The 17,474-nt window shown below is 42.4% G+C and overlaps 1 protein-coding gene across 1 annotated transcript in view; it reads right to left on the bottom strand.

Annotated features, from left to right (window-relative positions):
- Window positions 1-17,474, bottom strand: part of fam171a1 (family with sequence similarity 171 member A1) — a 31,191-nt gene that overhangs the window by 4,063 nt on the left and 9,654 nt on the right. Inside the window, exons 4-7 of the mRNA XM_079240446.1 lie at window positions 15,557-15,715; window positions 14,242-14,418; window positions 568-684; window positions 338-452 (exon numbers count right to left, since the gene is read on the bottom strand). Coding sequence (XP_079096572.1) covers window positions 338-452; window positions 568-684; window positions 14,242-14,418; window positions 15,557-15,715 — 568 coding nt within the window. The remainder of the gene's footprint in view (window positions 1-337; window positions 453-567; window positions 685-14,241; window positions 14,419-15,556; window positions 15,716-17,474) is intronic.

Genomic DNA, 17,474 nt, shown 5'->3' on the forward strand with positions numbered 1-17,474 from the left:
GGTCCATGGGAAATTGATTTATTCAGAAATGCTACTAGGCAGACAACAGAATCTGAAATGGGGCCAGACTCACTGCAGTTGAAACGGTTGACATGATTAAAAAAAAAACCAACCTAAATAATACTGAACTAATTTGTTTAATGTTTTACACAAGCATAAATAGTCATGCTATATAACATGACAGAGGGGACCTACTGTCAGATGTAGTACTGTGCTATTCTTACATAATAGTTGAATGGTAATAATAACGCTCCTTTCTGTCCTCATTTTGGAGGATAAACTGGAAGCTACTGGTGGATGGATAAGACATATTATTGCGGAAAGACCGTCTCAGTACCTGCAGTAGTACAACAAGAGGCACAGCAGGCAGAGCAGGATGAGAGCCATGCCTCCCAGTATGGCCAACAGAAACACAGTATGGTATGTGCTAATGTCCCTTGCCACCACTGGACCTGTTGGAAAGACATGAGATAAAAAAGGAAACTTTAATGATTGCAAAGTCTCAGTATTATTTTAAATGTTATACTTCAATTGTAAAAATAATTTTGTGTCAAAATACTTTCTCACCTGAGTGTAGAGGCGACATTGCAGCCACCCAATACCCCAGCTGAGGAGCAATGTAGGTCAAAATGAGCTGGTTGCCGTCCTTCTGTACTTGACCCCAACTGCTTTTTATCCAAGTGCCTGCCCATACACACATTCACACACACACACACAATCACAAATCAAATTTCCACACAATTACTGTGATCTGTGTCAGAATAACTCAGAGTGAAATAGCAGCAAAGTGACAACTGCGTGACCTGTAGCAACTCCCACTTGACTCTTCCTAAAGTCAGTAAAAGTAAGACAAAAAAGCTACATAGAGACAGCTACCGGTATTTAGAAACACAAAAAGCAGCTTTGTAAACTGTTGCCTTGGTTACCAAACATTTCATAACTTTTATCACATGATTTTTAACCACATTCTGAAAACTATCAATGACTGAATTCATTTCTTTTGTTTTTTCACTCAAAGAATTCTCAGATTTTGTAGCCATAAAACCCAAATTATTGATAGTGAGAGTAAAGAGTGTTTTGGTAATGCTTAAACCACCCACAGGGAGGCAGCATTGCAAATACCACTATGAAAAGGACAACCCCAAGCACAACATCAGTATTGACATACAACAATAAAGAGAAAAAAAAAAAAAAAAAAAAAGACTCCACAAAGCCAAAAGGACTGATTGATTGTCCCAAAGCAATCTGCGCCAAAAGGGGCATCCAGCTGTGCTGTTACACTCCTGATCCACAGAGATACTTTGTTACTATGTTTATCCAAACTTGTACAAGAAGTCAGGAATCCACACTCACATAATGGAGAAAACAGAAAGCAAAGGAAAAGACATTCAAAGAGCAAAGACAAATACACAGAAAGAGTGAGAAGAAAACACACATCACAAGCAGAGGAAACATGGGAGTGGTTGGGGGGTATACCAGAGAAGGAATGGGAAGAGAGATAAGAGAAAAGAAAGAGGCAAAGAAAAATGACAGAGGTTGTGTGACTCAGCACCTCTCTCACACACAGAGGCCTGTGCTCAGCCCTGCCCAGATCCACTCTAATCTTGTCTGAATTGTTTCCACAGGGGACTCCTCTCACTGTGTGACTGACCCGTTTAATAGTAAGAATGACATTTAATGACTCGGTTCCCACGCTTCTGTATAATACAGTGCAGGAAAACTGGCAACTGCTAAGGCAATGCAAACACTGAGAATGTCAACAAAGCCTATATATATATATATAACGTCTCCCTCATTCATGTAAAGTCAACACAGCCAGCTATAGATAGCAGTCAGTTCATCAGAAGAAGATGCACTTATTTGCATTATCAATCTCCCTTTAGGATGAAGGCGTGTCTGTTTGTACAGGACACATGCAGCAAGTGAACTTGATCTATTTGCATATGACATCATCATTTTGCTCCATGCTACAACAACACAAGAGGTTGTCAGTTATACAAGAGAAACAGGTTTGTGTGTGTGGACCATGTGCACACTTCAGAGGGAAAGTTTTTTCTTTGTGAGGCAGCTTTTATCGGCCTGAAGCATTCCTTCAAAACAAGCAGCTGGTTTTCAGAGTTCTTTCTTTGCGGCAGTTTATTATCCACTGTTTAACACTCGCATAACCACACATAGGTATTTCAAACACTTCACTATACAGAAAAGAAACTCATCGGGAGTCAGGCCTGTCTGTTGTGTTATTTAGCTGGTTGCTCGGTAACAAGATGAAGCCTAAAGAGGGTCTACACTTCTGTTGTGGAAATACTTGCTGCTATGGGCTGTGTAAAGTGAGTGTTTTATGAAAGCCTTTTTCATAAGCTATGAATGTTTACACTTTGTACACTTAAAACTAAACTCCGAGATCCCTGAAAATCCTCTCAGGAGTCCCCTTCTCATATGTCTGTTTATAACATGTAGCTCCAGGCAACATTTGTGATATCCTGTGGGTTATTTTTATTTAGCTCTGAATTTGCCTGAAAGCTTTAAACATTGACAGTCCACCTCAGAATAAGTTAGTCTCATTACAGACACAGCTAAGCATGAGATAATCCATCTATCTCACCATTACAAAAAATTACAGTATGTAGTTTGACTCAATACACAAGGAAAGTTTTAAATTCACTGAACCAATGCTTATTTTATGCCACGGCCTGCTATTTTTTTTTTTATTTTTAAAAGAGGAACAAAAATTGCAAGAGAGCTGGAAAGCACAAAGTTCCAGCATTCTTCTCAAATTGCTTAAAGGGATCAGTCAGCACTGACTTGACAAAGATTTATTCAGCGACTCTGGAGTTCCCCTTGGTTCTATGGACAGACAATTTTACCCATCTTTCAGTTATAGTTCAGTTTTCAGGCCTGCAACTCCGCTGCTTTGATTAGCTCAACCCACAGCCTATTTCAGGGAGCTATTTGAATTAACTATGGTATATTCTACTGACACACTAAATTTTCTACTGACACACTAAATGTATCCCAAATTTCACGTTGTAGGGGAAAATGATTAAATGTTTGGTTTAAAGTGGAACTATTATGTGCATTTCAGGCTAATTTATTTTTATTCCTGAGACCAGAAGGGCTGGGATTGATCGAGCTTTTGTCACAAATCGCTTTATTTACTTCAGACCGATCCTCTCCATAGGCTGTCAGATCAGTCTGCAGGCAAAACAAGTGGATTGAGACTCTTCTGCATTAAGCCCCGCCTCCCGCCACTGCGCTACATCGGGAGCGTGCACCGCACCTGCTTTCGCCGTCATTGTAACATCTCATAAACAGAAGGATTAGGCTAATATGAACTCAATAAAAAAACCAAAATACAACGTCAACACATAGCATACAGCCTTACATGTTGGAACCTGAATCAGACCCTGAAAACAAAGTGGAAAACAGCATCCACAGCAACGAATGCAGCAGGATGTCTCTCTTTGGTAAACTCACCCGCCATCGTTGGAAATAACTTTATCCGACGTTTTCCACCCGCCTGATGTATTTAACCAGTAGAAGGTAACCAAACACCGAACCTTATCCCCCAGGACGTCACAAGGATTTCAAAGTAGAAAAAACTCTCTACAACGCGTTTTTCGTCGCCATGGAAACCGAACGGAGAGCGTGCTGGAACTCAAACTCCAACTCAAACATGCGTGATAAAAAACAGTGCCGTTCACATATCTGATGAGGATTCAACACAGTAACACTGTAGAAAGCTCAGAAAACTTGAAATACCATAATAGCACCCCTTTAAAGTGCATATTCTTTTCCTTTTTTTTTTTTTTTTTTTTTAAAATAGGGGTTGGTACAAGCAATTAACATTAACAATCTAAAATTAAAGATAAAGTACTTCCAATGTTACAAAACATGCAAAGCAAACACAGTCAAATACACAGAAGAAATACATCAATGTGCGCATGTGGTTTTTGTATCTGCTGCTCAGAATAGTATGATTCAGGTGCTATAAAGTAAAAGTCCTGCCATGTTTTTGGATCTACCTGTGCATTTAGAACAGGGGTTTTCACCAACAGGCTCATCTACCTTGTAGTGGAGCTGAGCTAATTAAATTCAACTGGTTTAGTGCTGGCTGGAACTGCTGTCAGACAGGACTTTTACTATATGGCACCTGGATTATACACCTCTGCTTCTGCTTCTACGTTGGCATAAAATCAGTTACAATTTCCTCCTGAACCATTTAAATTCTACATATGACAATGCAAAAAAAACGCTCCCCCATCACTTAAGAGGTAAGTGACGGGGGAGGACGCAGGTAAGTGACGTAATGCTGTAGGCAAGTAGTGAGGTTGAGACGGCGGAGTCCCACTAGGCAAACGTAAACTATTCATTCATTCATTTATTAATGTGTGCGTTTTGCCAAATTAATCTGAAATTAATTTGAACATTCTCCTAAGTAGGTAAATAGTGTCCCTTTAAGGTGCATTCTGGAGCACAACGAGGAGGATTTGGCCAGCCTGACGGACTTCATAGATCAGTGTTTCGACAGAGTTGTCATGGGGAAGCCAAAGCAAACATCGACCCCAGCCGCATCATCTCAGGCTAAAAGACAGCGGAACGAGGATTCATCCGGAGCCATTTCGTCGCCGGGGAACGACACGACCGATGTTCTTATTTCTATCGATAAAAAGCTCAGTAGTTTCGATGCGCGCTTGAGCCTGGTGGAGATTCTCCACAAAGAGTTTCAGGCCTTGCGGGAATCACTGGAATTCAGCCAGAAGCAAGTGGAAACACTGGCCACAGAAAACGCGGTCCTCAGAGAGTCGGTTAAATCCCTCACCGAGGGATTGACCAGAGTCTCCGAGGAGAACAAGATGATGAAGGAAGCGGTGCTGGATCTGCAAGCCAGAAGCATGAGGGACAACTTGGTGTTTGCAGGGATTCCAGAACAAGCAGATGAAGACCCCGAGACCACGGTTAAAAACTTCATCCAGACTCATCTAAAGCTCCCGGAAGAAACGGTGGGGAACATCACCTTTCACCGAGTTCACCGTCTGGGCGGAAGGAAACCCGGAGCCGGCCGGCCACGGCCCATCGTAGCCAAGTTTGTTAACTACAAACAAAAGGAGCAGGTGAAGAGTCAGGGTCGTGAACTTCGGGGCCTTCATTATGCAGTTAATGACCAGTTTCCAAGAGAGATCCTGGATCGGCAGAGAGTTTTGTTCCCTATCAGGAGAAAATCCATCGCCGAAGGAGCTCGCGCTGTCATCGCCGTGGATAAATTATTTATCAATGGACAGTTGTACCGCGACCCAAACATCACTCCGTGGCTCTACTGACTTGTTGGTATGTTCCTTAATAATCTTAAATCTTAAATAAGTTATGCCATATTTGTAATACTGTGGTTTCAAAATAATTATCAGTATTTTCTCCACCCGTCTCTGCTACACCGTTCTCGTCACGGATGTTTCTTTTACATTATTTTCTTCCTTTGGCACGGTCACTTTTTTCTCTTTTCACTTTTCTTTGTTTGAACCCTTTCACTTTTATCAGTAATGTCACCTACTTCTCTATTTATATGTTTCATGGCGCACGCACAAGATTAAACATCGGACACGTTATGCATGATTCACACATACACACACAGTTCAGTATGAGGAAAGCACACATAGAGACACTTAACACGCAGATCCAGGTACCGCACACAGCTGACAGGCGCACAAGCAGCGGGTTACACACAGACACACGCTGTGGTAATATGCACATAACCTCCATCTCTGCTGGTTTATGGATACACTGAGGTTTGTAATATGCAGATAGTCTTCATTTTTGTTGGTTTATGGATGCACTGAGGTTTGTCTCTTGGAATGTGCATGGAGCTGGTACAAGAGAGAAGAGGTTAAAAATTCTTAATCAGATGCGTGAAATGAAGGCAGACATCGTTCTCCTGCAGGAGACTCATTTATCTAATTCAACAATAAATCTTTCAACGGACCAGTTTCCACATGTTTACTCAGCTTGCTATAATTCCAGACAAAGAGGAGTAGCCACTCTTATTAATAAAAGTTTAAAATTTGACATTGATCAAACAATCACAGATCCAGAAGGCAGATTTTTAATAGTTACATTATCTATTCAAAATGTTAAGTTAACTATTGCAAATGTTTATGGCCCAAATGTTGATGACTCCTCCTTTTTTCACTCCCTCTTTACTTCGCTCTATGATCACTTAGATAACACAATCATTGTAGCAGGGGACTTAAATGTTATTCTTGATAAATACAGTTCATCAGGGAAGTATCGAGGTTGGAAATCAGCTGAAACAGTTAAACAGTACATGAAGGATTTTGGTCTTTGCGATGCATGGCGTTCTCATCACCCGACACTGAGAGAATACACTTTCTTCTCTTCAGTTCACCATACCTATTCTAGACTAGATTACTTCCTAATCAGCAGTTCACTCATGAGTGACATATCAGAGATAAAGATCCATCCCATAATCATCAGTGATCATGCACCTGTATCATTAACCCTTAGAAGTAAAAACTGTAAGCCAGCCACTAGAAACTGGAGATTTAATACATCATTACTTACAGATTCTGAGTTTATCAGTTACTTTAAAAGAGAATGGTCCTCATATCTAGAAAACAATAACAGACCAGAAACTTCAGCGTGTGTTCTGTGGGAAGCAGGAAAAGCAGTAATGAGAGGGAAAATAATATCCTTCTCTTCCCATAAGAAAAAGAAGGAAACTTTGAGAACATCAGAATTAGAACTCAGAATTAAATCACTAGAGGAAGCTTACCATGTCTCCCCAGAAGAACACACACTGAATGATATTAGAAAAGCCAAATTAGAACTTAATGAAATAATAGATAAAAGAACACAATTCATGGTGCAAAGACTTCGATTGGACAATTTTGAACATGGTAACAAATCTGGAAAGTTCCTGGCTAACCAACTAAAGGCAAATAAGGAGAAAACAACAATTTCCTCTATAAAAGATTCAGAAGGAAATATCAGCCATGATCCTGACATGATAAACAATACTTTCAAAGAATTTTACAAAGCATTATATTCATCACAAATAAATCCAACAGATGAGAATATTAACCAATTTCTTAGCAGCATCAATCTTCCTAAAATAAATCAGGAAAATAAAATGGCTCTAGATTCACCTATTTCAGTTCATGAGCTCCATGAAGCTCTCCACCGTATGCCAAATAATAAAGCACCAGGTCCAGATGGTTATCCAGCTGAATTCTACAAAGAATTCTGGACCACACTGGCTCCAACCTTTTACAGCATGGTATTAGAAATAAAGGAAAAGCAAAAAATACCCTCCAATATGAACTTGGCGAATATTTCAGTCCTATTAAAACCAGGAAAGGACCCTACACTCCCATCCAGTTATCGTCCAATTTCATTAATAAACGTAGATCTCAAAATAATCAGCAAAGCTCTAGCCAGAAGGATAGAGAAAATAACCCCTTCCATTATTCACCCTGATCAAACAGGCTTTATAAAAGGTAGACATTCCTACACTAACATGCGCAGATTAATTAACATAATAGATTATTCAACTCTACACAATCTGAAGTCCACAGTTATATCTTTAGATGCAGAAAAAGCATTTGACCGTGTAAACTGGAAACTTTTATTTGCAACTTTAAAAGAATTTGGGTTTGGGTCATCATTTATTGACTGGATAAAAATATTATACAACAACCCAAATGCATGTGTGAAGACTAATGACAAAACTTCTCCAAACTTCTGCTTACAGAGAGACACCAGACAGGGCTGCCCACTTTCTCCATCACTCTTTGCCATTTTTATTGAACCTCTGGCAGCTGCCATAAGACAAAACCCAGAAATCAAGGAATCAGGAATTCAAGCTAAAAATATTGAACATAAAATTAGTCTTTACGCAGATGACATTTTACTTTTCCTTAACAACTCACAAACAACACTTTCTCAAACAATCACACTAATTAACACATTCTCTTCAATATCAGACTATTCTATTAACTGGTTAAAGACTACAGCAATGCCCATTAACTGTGACTTTAAAAACATATCTAACACCACTATACAGTCAGGAAATATTAGTTATTTAGGTATAATAATCTCTCCCAGACTAACCGAACTAATAAAGTTAAATCATGATCAGCTAATAAAAACAGCAGAGGATGACCTCTCAAGGTGGAACCGCTTGCCCATATCACTTATGGGGAGGGTTTCCACTGTTAAAATGATGGTTCTACCTAAAGTTAATTACCTTTTCTCAATGATTCCCATCAGACCATCCTCCACTTGGTTTAAATCACTAGACTCCCACATATCCAGATTTCTCTGGAAAAACAAGCCATCCCGCATTAGTCTAAAAACTTTACAACAGACCAAAGACAGAGGTGGGTTGGACCTGCCAAATTTTAATCAATATTTCTTATGTAATAGGCTGCAATGCATCTCCAAGTGGCTTAATCCAAGTTCTTTGGATGAGCCATGGCTGGATGTTGAGCAAGCAATCTCTGATTTACCATTCATCAGCTCAACTGTCAAGTCATATAAGTGTTTTAAAAGCATTAACATCAGCTCCAGTTTAACGGCTTGGTGGGAATTCCTGAAAGTAACCAAGTCTGCGCTTATTCCATGTAAGCTCACACCCATCTGGAACAATCCTGACTTCCTGCAAAACAAAAAGATGATAAACTTCCCTTGGTGGAAGAATAAAGGAGTAAAGCAGTTAGAACATATAGTAGAAAATGGAAACTTTCTGCCATTTGATGCAATTTCTTCACGGTATGAATTCAGCAGCACCAAATTCTTAGAATACCACCAACTTAAATCTATTATAAGTAAGAAATACACCACTGATCAACTAAACTTACAGTTACCTATAAGGGTTGCAGAATTCCTAAATCTTAAGGCCCCGAAGCTACTATCCAAAATATACAGATTACTATTGAAGCTAGAAGATTCCATCTCTCTCCCAACTTCTAAATGGGAAGCAGACTTATCCAGCAACTTCAATCAAAATGAATGGTCACAAATCTGCTCAAACACATTCAAAATTACTAAGAATTCAAGCATGCAATTAATACAATTCAAAATTCTACACAGAACTCATTATACGGGACACAGGATGTTCAAGATGGGTCTGTTACACTCACATATCTGTTCACACTGTACTGACAACATGATTGACAGCTACTACCATGCCTTATGGTCTTGTCCACCTGTCCAGAGATTCTGGCTCCACGTATGTAAAGATCTGTCAGACTGGTTTAAATGTAATATCCCTGCAAACCCCAAATTGTGCCTATTGAGTCACTTAGGTGAAAATAACATAGGGTTTAATTTAGCAAAACCAATCCTCAGCAGCCTGTGCATTGCAAAGAAAACTATCCTTGTGAACTGGAAAAGCAAACAGAATCTGTGTACCCAGCAGTTTAGAAATCTGTTATTAGATTACATCAGCATAGAAATGATGTCTGCCTCCTCAAAGGATCAGTCAGTTGAATTTCACTCTCTCTGGTCTCCTGTGATCAGCTCCATCACTTAGTGTAGGGGAGAGAGTGTGACCTCATCCCGCTCGGGGCTGGGGAGTGGCTGGGTGGCTCAGGTGGCTATGGGTCTGGGGTGGACCCCTGGACGGGGATCTTGGCTGCTTCATTACTGGGGGGGCTAGGTTTCCAGACCTGGCGGGAGGCCTTGGGTTGATCAATGGTTGGAGTTGCCTTTTGGCGGTGGGGCGAGGTCGCTGGCGGGGGCTGGATCGGCGGGTATTGGCTCCGTGACGGGTGGCCGTGCCGCTGTGGGGTGGGCGGGGTGTGTATGGAGGAGTGTAGTGGTACATGAATGTATGGGGGGTAGGGGTGCGTGTATGTGGGAGTGTGTTGAGGCATGTATGTGTGGGGGTGTACGTATGAGGGAGTGCGGTGGTGTATATGCGGGGTGTGTATAGAGGATTGTAGCGGTACATGAAGGTATAGGGGGTGAGGGGTGTGTGTATGCGGGAGTGTGTGAGGGGTGTTGGGGTGGAGGTTTAGGGGACTGTGATAGTACATGAGTGTGTGGGGTGTAGGAGGTGTGTGGTGGTTTATATGTGGGGGGTTTATGGGGAGTGTAGTGGAGCATGAGTTTGTGGGGGGTAGGGTTGAGTGTAAGGGGGAGTGTGTTAGGGCATGTAGGTGTGGGGGTGGAGGTTTTGGAGCGTGTGATAGTACATGATTGTGTGGGGGGTTAGGGTTGTGAATGAGGGAGTGGGTGGTGTGTGTGTGTGTGTGTGTGTGTGTGTGTGTGTGTGTGTGTGTGTGTGTGTGGAAGGGGTAAGGGCTCTGTGTGGATAATCTGGTGTTAAATGCATGGGAGATAAGGGTGTGTATATAGAGGAGTGTCGAGGTGCATGTGTATGGGGGGTAGTGGCCCGTGTGTAGGGGGGAGTGGGGGGGGTGCATGTGTATGTAGGTGTATAGGGGGGTGAAGGGTCATGATTATGAAGGGGGTAGGACTTCAGTGAGAGAAGTGGGGAGTTGTGGCGGTTTGTTCTAGGGTAGGTAGAATGAGAAGGGGTGTTTTGTGATGGGCAGGGAGGTGAGTGGGATGTAGGGTTTTGGAGGTGGACTAATCTTTTGGCCGTGTATCTGTTAGAATGGGTGTGTATGTTTATAGATGTATGTGTGGGTCTGTAGGTGTGTGTGTGTGTGTGTGTGTAGATGTGTGTGTATACCAGGCTGATGGTGAGGGGGTGTGAATGTGTTGGTGTGTAAAGGAGAAGGGAATGCAACGTGTCTCTGGGTGGGGGCGTCTCCTAGGGGTGTGGGCGCGGTGGGCCCTTGGTCTGTCTCTCCTTCTCCCGCCCCTCCTCTTCTTTGCCCCCCCCCCCACTTTTGCATGTGGTTCGTTGGTGCCTTCTGGGGCCGGTGGCGCCTCCTTTATTGGGGTTGCTGAGGGCCCTGGTTGTTGGGGCAGCTGCCCTTGGCCTGTCCTGGCCTTCGGGGGTCCCGGGAATGGGGGACGTGCCTCGTGCCGCAGGTGGCTCATCTTCTTGAGGGAGGCGCACTTCCCTCGGGACCTAAATCCCCGGACCCCCCTCCTTCCCTTCTTCCACCACACACAGGCAGGGCGTTGGGAGGTGGACACGTTGATCTGGATGGTGAGAGAGGCCATCAAGGTGGTTTCGATCGCTGCACCCAGCATCGGTTCACCTCCCAGTTTTAATTACACTTAGTCAACATAACACAAAAAACACACACTGACAACACATGGACATATTTTGGGGGGCGGGCCATGCAGTGTGCGGTGGGCGGGGCTGCTTTGGTGGTCCCGCTCCCAACATGATGTGGTTACGTCTTCCCAATTTTAATTGCAAACAACACACACTTCACAATCATTCATAAGCTGGGAGGGAGGGGGTGACAATGGGGTCCTGCCACGCCCCTATTTCCGGGGCTGTGCCGGAGGAGTTTGGGCGGGGGAGTGGTGCTGTTCAGGGGGCCTGGGTCTGGGCTGGCCTGGCCTGGCGGGGGTGGGACTGCTGCTGGCCCTGGGTGGTGCTGGATCGGCTGCATGTGTGGAGTGGTGGGGGGGGGGCATTGACAGGGGTGGGGGGTAGTTGTGGGGCCCTGATCGGGGCCCTCCTATCCCCTGCTCCCCCGGGGGTATCTCACAAGGGACACGTTGGGAAAGAAAGGTGAGGGCGTGCATGAGCCAATGGATGAAGTGGTGAATGAATGTTAGGGTAGAGGGGGGGGTGGGGGGATCAGGGTGAAAGAATTTAGGAAAGTGGATGGCCGCTGGGATAGGAGGAAGGGGGGGTGTATGCAGATGGGTGGGGGTGTGTATGTGGGGTTATGTTGGTGGTGCGGGGGAGTGATGGGGTGGGTGTACAATGAGGAGTGTGAATGTGGATAGAGGGGTGTAGGGAGGTGTGTGTGTGTGTGTGTAGAGTGGGGTATGCGTGTATGGAAGAATGGGTGATTATAGAGGGAGCAGGGATGTGTGTGTGAGGGTGTGTGTGTGTATAAAGAACGGGGGTAGGAGAGAGTGAGTTTGAGCGTGTGTAAGAGAATGGGTGTATAGGGTGTGTTTAAGGAGGAAGTGTGGATGCGTGTGGGTGTGGGTGGGGGTAGGTGGGTGGGTGCATGTGTGCGTGTGTGTGTGTGTGTGTGTGTGTGTGTGCGTGTGTGTGTGCACGTGTGTGTGTGTGTGTGTGTGTGTGTGCACATGTGTGTGTGTGTGCACATGTGTGTGTGTGTGTGTGTTTGTGTGCGTGGGTGCGTGGAGGGTCTTGGTGCTCGGGGAGCGCTGCTGGTGCGCTGGGGTGCGGCCTGGCTGCCGCTCGGTGGCAGTCTGGGGATCCCGGCCCTCCGTCGGTGTGGGCTGGGCCCTCTGCCTGCGGGGGTGGGGGGTTGCTTCTTGGCTCTTGGGGCCGTGGGGCCCGCGCTCTGTCTGCCCTGGGTGGCCGGTGCCCGGCGGGGCCGGTCCTCGCTGGTCCGGGCCTGCTGGGGCCTGTTCCCCCTGACTGCGGGGGACTCTGGCTGGGAGCCCCCTCTGCCGCCTCCTGGGTCGGTGCATGGCTGGCTCCGGGGTGGGGCGGTTGGGGTCTGCGCCTGGGGATGGCTGCCGATGGCCCTGGTCTCGGGGGTACTCCTGGCGTGCCTCTTGCCTTTGTGTGGGAAGGGTCACACTGGCATGATCACCTTTTCCGGAACACGTTCCACTCTACATGTTCTGCATGTGACACAGTCACCGAGTCGTCACGCAGTTTTATTCACTAACAGCAGCTAGTTTTCTCATTTCTGTTTGTTTCTCATTTATATTTAACTTTTTAGATTCATAGTTTAGTTACTATGATCTAAAGTTGGCTTGTATGTGTATGTATATGTGTTAATACTGGCAAGTGCGTATATGTTTGTACGTATGTATGTGTGTGTGTGTGTCTGTGCATAGAGGTGTGTGTGTATATGTATATGTGTACATATGTATATATATATAATATATATATATATATATATATATATATATATATATATATATATATATATATATATATATATATATATATTATGTGTGTATACGTGTGTGTATATGTATGTGTATGTATGCGTGTGTATGTGTGTGTATATGTATGTGTGTGCCTGTATGTGTGTATGTATACATCTGTAGGTTGTTTTCTTTCTTTTTGTTTTTGGGTTATTTTTTAGTTGTTTTTTTCTCTCCCTTTTCTCTCCCTTTATCTCTTTCCCTTTTCTTATGAGGTGTTTCTTCTCCTTTCTCTTTCTGTCTTTTGTCTGTCCTCTCTGGTCCAGCAATACAAACTCTACAATTCAAACAACAATACAAAATAAACATAGAAATAAAATAAAAATTCAGAAAGTCAAGGGGATCATTATATCTATAAAGCTTCCCTTGGCAGAGAAAATTTGCTCAGCAGAACACAGCATCCAGACCATCATTCTGCTTGCCTAAATGCTGGACAAGACAAAAAAAAAAAAGTTATAGGAACAAAAAAGTATTGTGCCTAAAAGACTCAATTTCTGCACTGGCAGAATATAAATATCACGTGGAGACAGAAAAGCTCAGAAAATGTGACTCATGTACTTGCAGAGATTTCACTGAAAACAAGATTGAGTCCACTGATAATCCACCCAGTTTCTTTAGGAGGAGGCTGTCCAAAGAAGAACTGGGTTTGTTGTACAGTAGGGTTTTTGACAACACAGATTTAAGAATGCTGAAATAAATCAGTGTCCCCAAAGGGGCTTGAAACGCCTTTGCTTTATGAGCCAAAAACCACAGAGCTCTTTGTTATTGTTTAGTTCAGTCTAAGATTTAACTGAGTCAAAGAAGATTACGCATTAAGGGTCCAAACTTGTGATGTATTGCAGTACTTTGATTTGCAGATTAATATGGGGCCACATGTTAGTCATTGAATGAATACACTTATTCATCATATTCAGCTACAAATTATGACCTGATTGCACAGTACAGCTATGCACATGGTTTGTGTTAGTGCTAAATCATATTGTGATTTGGCTTTGAAATCAGGTTTAGTTTACTGATCAGTAAATACATTTTTAAAAAAACACTTTCGAAAGAATCATTGGTTATATCTGTTAACACAAAGTAGTGGATCTTAAATGGCTCCATAAAACAGTTGTTTTGTTTTTTTTTAAATTTTATTTATTTTTTTTTTTTACAGAAGGCTGTTTGGCACACAGAATACAAAATAAGTACCACAAACACAGGGTTTGTACTTACCGAAATGAGGGTCAAATCTCCAAGCATGGATGTGGTCATTTTCGCTGAGGCCGCAGTCAACTGGCAAGGGAACAGAGACTGTGATTGGCCCATTCACCTGCAGCTCCACTCCATTGTTGGCCAATAGATGAACAGAGATGGCTGCCACAGCAGTCAACTCAGACCTTTTCTCTGTGCCTGTGAGAATGCAAGCAGGAGAGTAAGGAAGAAAAATGCAGCAAAAAGAAACAGAGTAAGGTGCAGATCATGGGGGTGTGGAGAGGTGAACAGACAGCGAGGGGGGGGCGCAACAATAGCTTAGATAAAGCAGAGTTGTCAGGAGAGAAACAGACAGGAAAGAAAACAGGAGAAAGACAGGAAGGGGTTGGGGGACTCCGGATGCTAAGGTTGGAAAGTGTCACAAAGCCCAAATCTGCCAATGCTGCTTGGAGGGAGAGTATTAAGGAGGTGCACACTTAAGATGAATATAAATATATAGATCCTGTAACACATTTTATCTACTTACTGGCAAAAAAATGGGTATGGTTGCATGTTTTTTTTAAAATCCGGAATTAATAATACAGAATTAAATAATTCCAAATTACTAGTATTCTCCCACGAGTTTACATGGAAAGAATCATTTCCGAATGGATGTTTACATGGAAACACATCTTGACTTAATTCCGCTTCAGATCGTACTTATGTTTACTGGAAATAAACATAGTTCGCTTCCAGCTTGACGTCTTTTCGGTCGTAACATGGAAAACTACACAACAAATACCAGGCTGCCTTTATTTTGATTATAATTTTGAAGCACCAGCTTGACACAAGCATACTACTTCCCTTTATTCATCAGCTAAGAAGGAGAAAGAAAACAGAACATGGGAGGCAAAACAACACATGGAATATGTGCGACAATTCAGATTTAAAATGCAAATAAACCAGCTATTTACTTACAAGGTTAATTCTGAATTGACCTCATTCGGAATTAGGTGTTTACATGGCCATTTTTCACTCGTTTAAAGCGGATTTAACTTTTATTCTAACTTAAAGAGGAATTAAAACTCCCATGTAAAAGTGGCCAATGTGTCACCCCCTCCCGGATTAGATTAGACTACCTTAAAGTGTGTCATGATAAGTCTTATTTTAGAACAAAGAGCATACTGGGGTTAAAATGTTGCAGAAGGTCAGAAAGAGGCCTCTCGGTTCAGTGACTTTCTGATGCACCACTGCTGCTAGCTTCCTTTCCCATCCCCTATCCGTAGCTTTCTTCCCAGTAATTGGTGTCAAGTTTATGTGAAGGTGTCCTTTACTGGGTCTCAGGTTTGAAACTAACCTGTGCTGTTGTTGCCAAGAACCTTCAGGTGAGGAAAGTACTGGATGTGCGACGGGGAGCTTGTAACAGTGAGAAGAGCAGTCAGGTTGGCGTAGGACATGTTGGTAGGAAGACTAATAGCTCTGCGCTGGAAATGAACACTGGGCTGGCGTTTGAGACCTTTAAGAGAGAACACAGATGTCAGAATCCACAAACAAGGATTTCTATGTTATTAAGTAATGTAAATATTTTAAAACACATTTCCCTTGTGTCACTGGCTGAAATGCAACAACAGTTTGCTTTTCTTTTTACTCTAAATAAAACTAATAAATAGATTGTGACAATGCGACACAGACCATGAAGGACAACATCATATCATAATATAATAATAATCATAATACTGAACAGGGTGCTCTGTGATGCTTCTCGCCCAACGTTTGCTGCGATAGGATCCAGCATCCTAGCTAGTTAAGAAAATGGATGGATGGATGCATGGACTGAATAAGGTTTCTTTTAAATAAATAAATTTCACTACAGTGAGGAATTTTGCTGAGCAAAATATGCTTTCTATGCTAGAAGACATAAAGGAAATGGGTACTTAACGTATTGATTATTCAAATGTGGCGTCAACAGCAGTGTCATAACCTTTAACACTTAAGCTATATGATGTGCAGCAATCTTAAATGTATATCAACTGTCACTTCTCCGAAAAACAATCCCCTGTACCTCGGAAAGTTCAATAGAAAAGGGAAGAAAAAAAATGTGCTTTTCAGTTTTTCCACTTCAAAGTATAAAATGTTCAAAATATAAGCCATACATTTGCAATGTGTAAAAAATGCTGTCAATTATTTAACTAGTGTACAATGTAAACTCACAACCCCCAAACCATATAATGAAATTTAATTACATTAAAAAAAAAAAAACTTCATTTAACCCAGGAGGTAATTACAATGTTATAGTAAGTTTATTTTAATAAATTAAATAAACATTTGTTAAACAAATACCTATCAGTCCACTTTTCGCATTGTTTGTTTTAGCATATTTTACAAGGCAATTTTGTAATACTCATCTTCTACTAATGCTTTTTTTTTTTTTTTTTTTGAATAAATGAGACGATCAATAAGGCTTAATGTGAGCAACTCCATTAAGCCGATACAGATCGATACAGTGAAGATAATGTCCTGTTCAACCTTTTCTCTCAGCTGTTCTGAGGTCTGAGATTTTTTTTTACACAATAGTTTCTTTTTCATCTGCCATCATTGCTACCTCTTATTCAATCTCCCTTCCACCAAACCATTAAAGATAGAATATTATTTAAAGAAAAGCAAAGTGATGTCATTGCGGTCCGACTGTGTAGAATGCACATTCCTGAGAGATGAGACAGACCCAGCTAAACCCAAGAATTCACTGTGTTTGTGTTACTTCTGGTGTTCAATAGCATTTTGAGACCTGAAGTTGAGCTCTACTCTCATGTTTCTGTCTGAACTTGATCTAGAAATCAAGGTGTGAATGTTATTTCCTCTTCATGGTCATGTTTTTGTGAAAGGAAATGACCCTTTAGCTTTTCATTGTGTGCTCCCTTCCTCAACTCTCGTCTTTTTTCCCTCCACTTTTTACTCACTTCATCTGTTCCTCCTTCTGTTGGACACTGTTCTACCCATCCCCCTTTCTCCCATTACCCCCTATTCTCTGCAACTGCTCCACCCACAACTCTGCTTCTCAGTATACTGTATTCTTCTACCCCCTACTCTTTTATTATGTACATTTGTGCCACACGCCAAGGTTTATCACTCCCCTGGGTCCTCAAGTTCACAAAACATTGTGACAACAGAGTGTGTCGGAGAGACGGTCCGACGATGCTCCCATCCACTCCAGCACGTGCTTTGGGCAGTGTTATTCAAAAGGATTACATGTTAATGGAGCCTGCTGTATATATCTG

The sequence above is a fragment of the Telmatherina bonti genome (genome assembly GCF_933228915.1).
Source record: "Telmatherina bonti genome assembly, chromosome: 5".
In the NCBI taxonomy this organism is placed as follows: Eukaryota; Metazoa; Chordata; class Actinopteri; order Atheriniformes; family Telmatherinidae; genus Telmatherina; species Telmatherina bonti.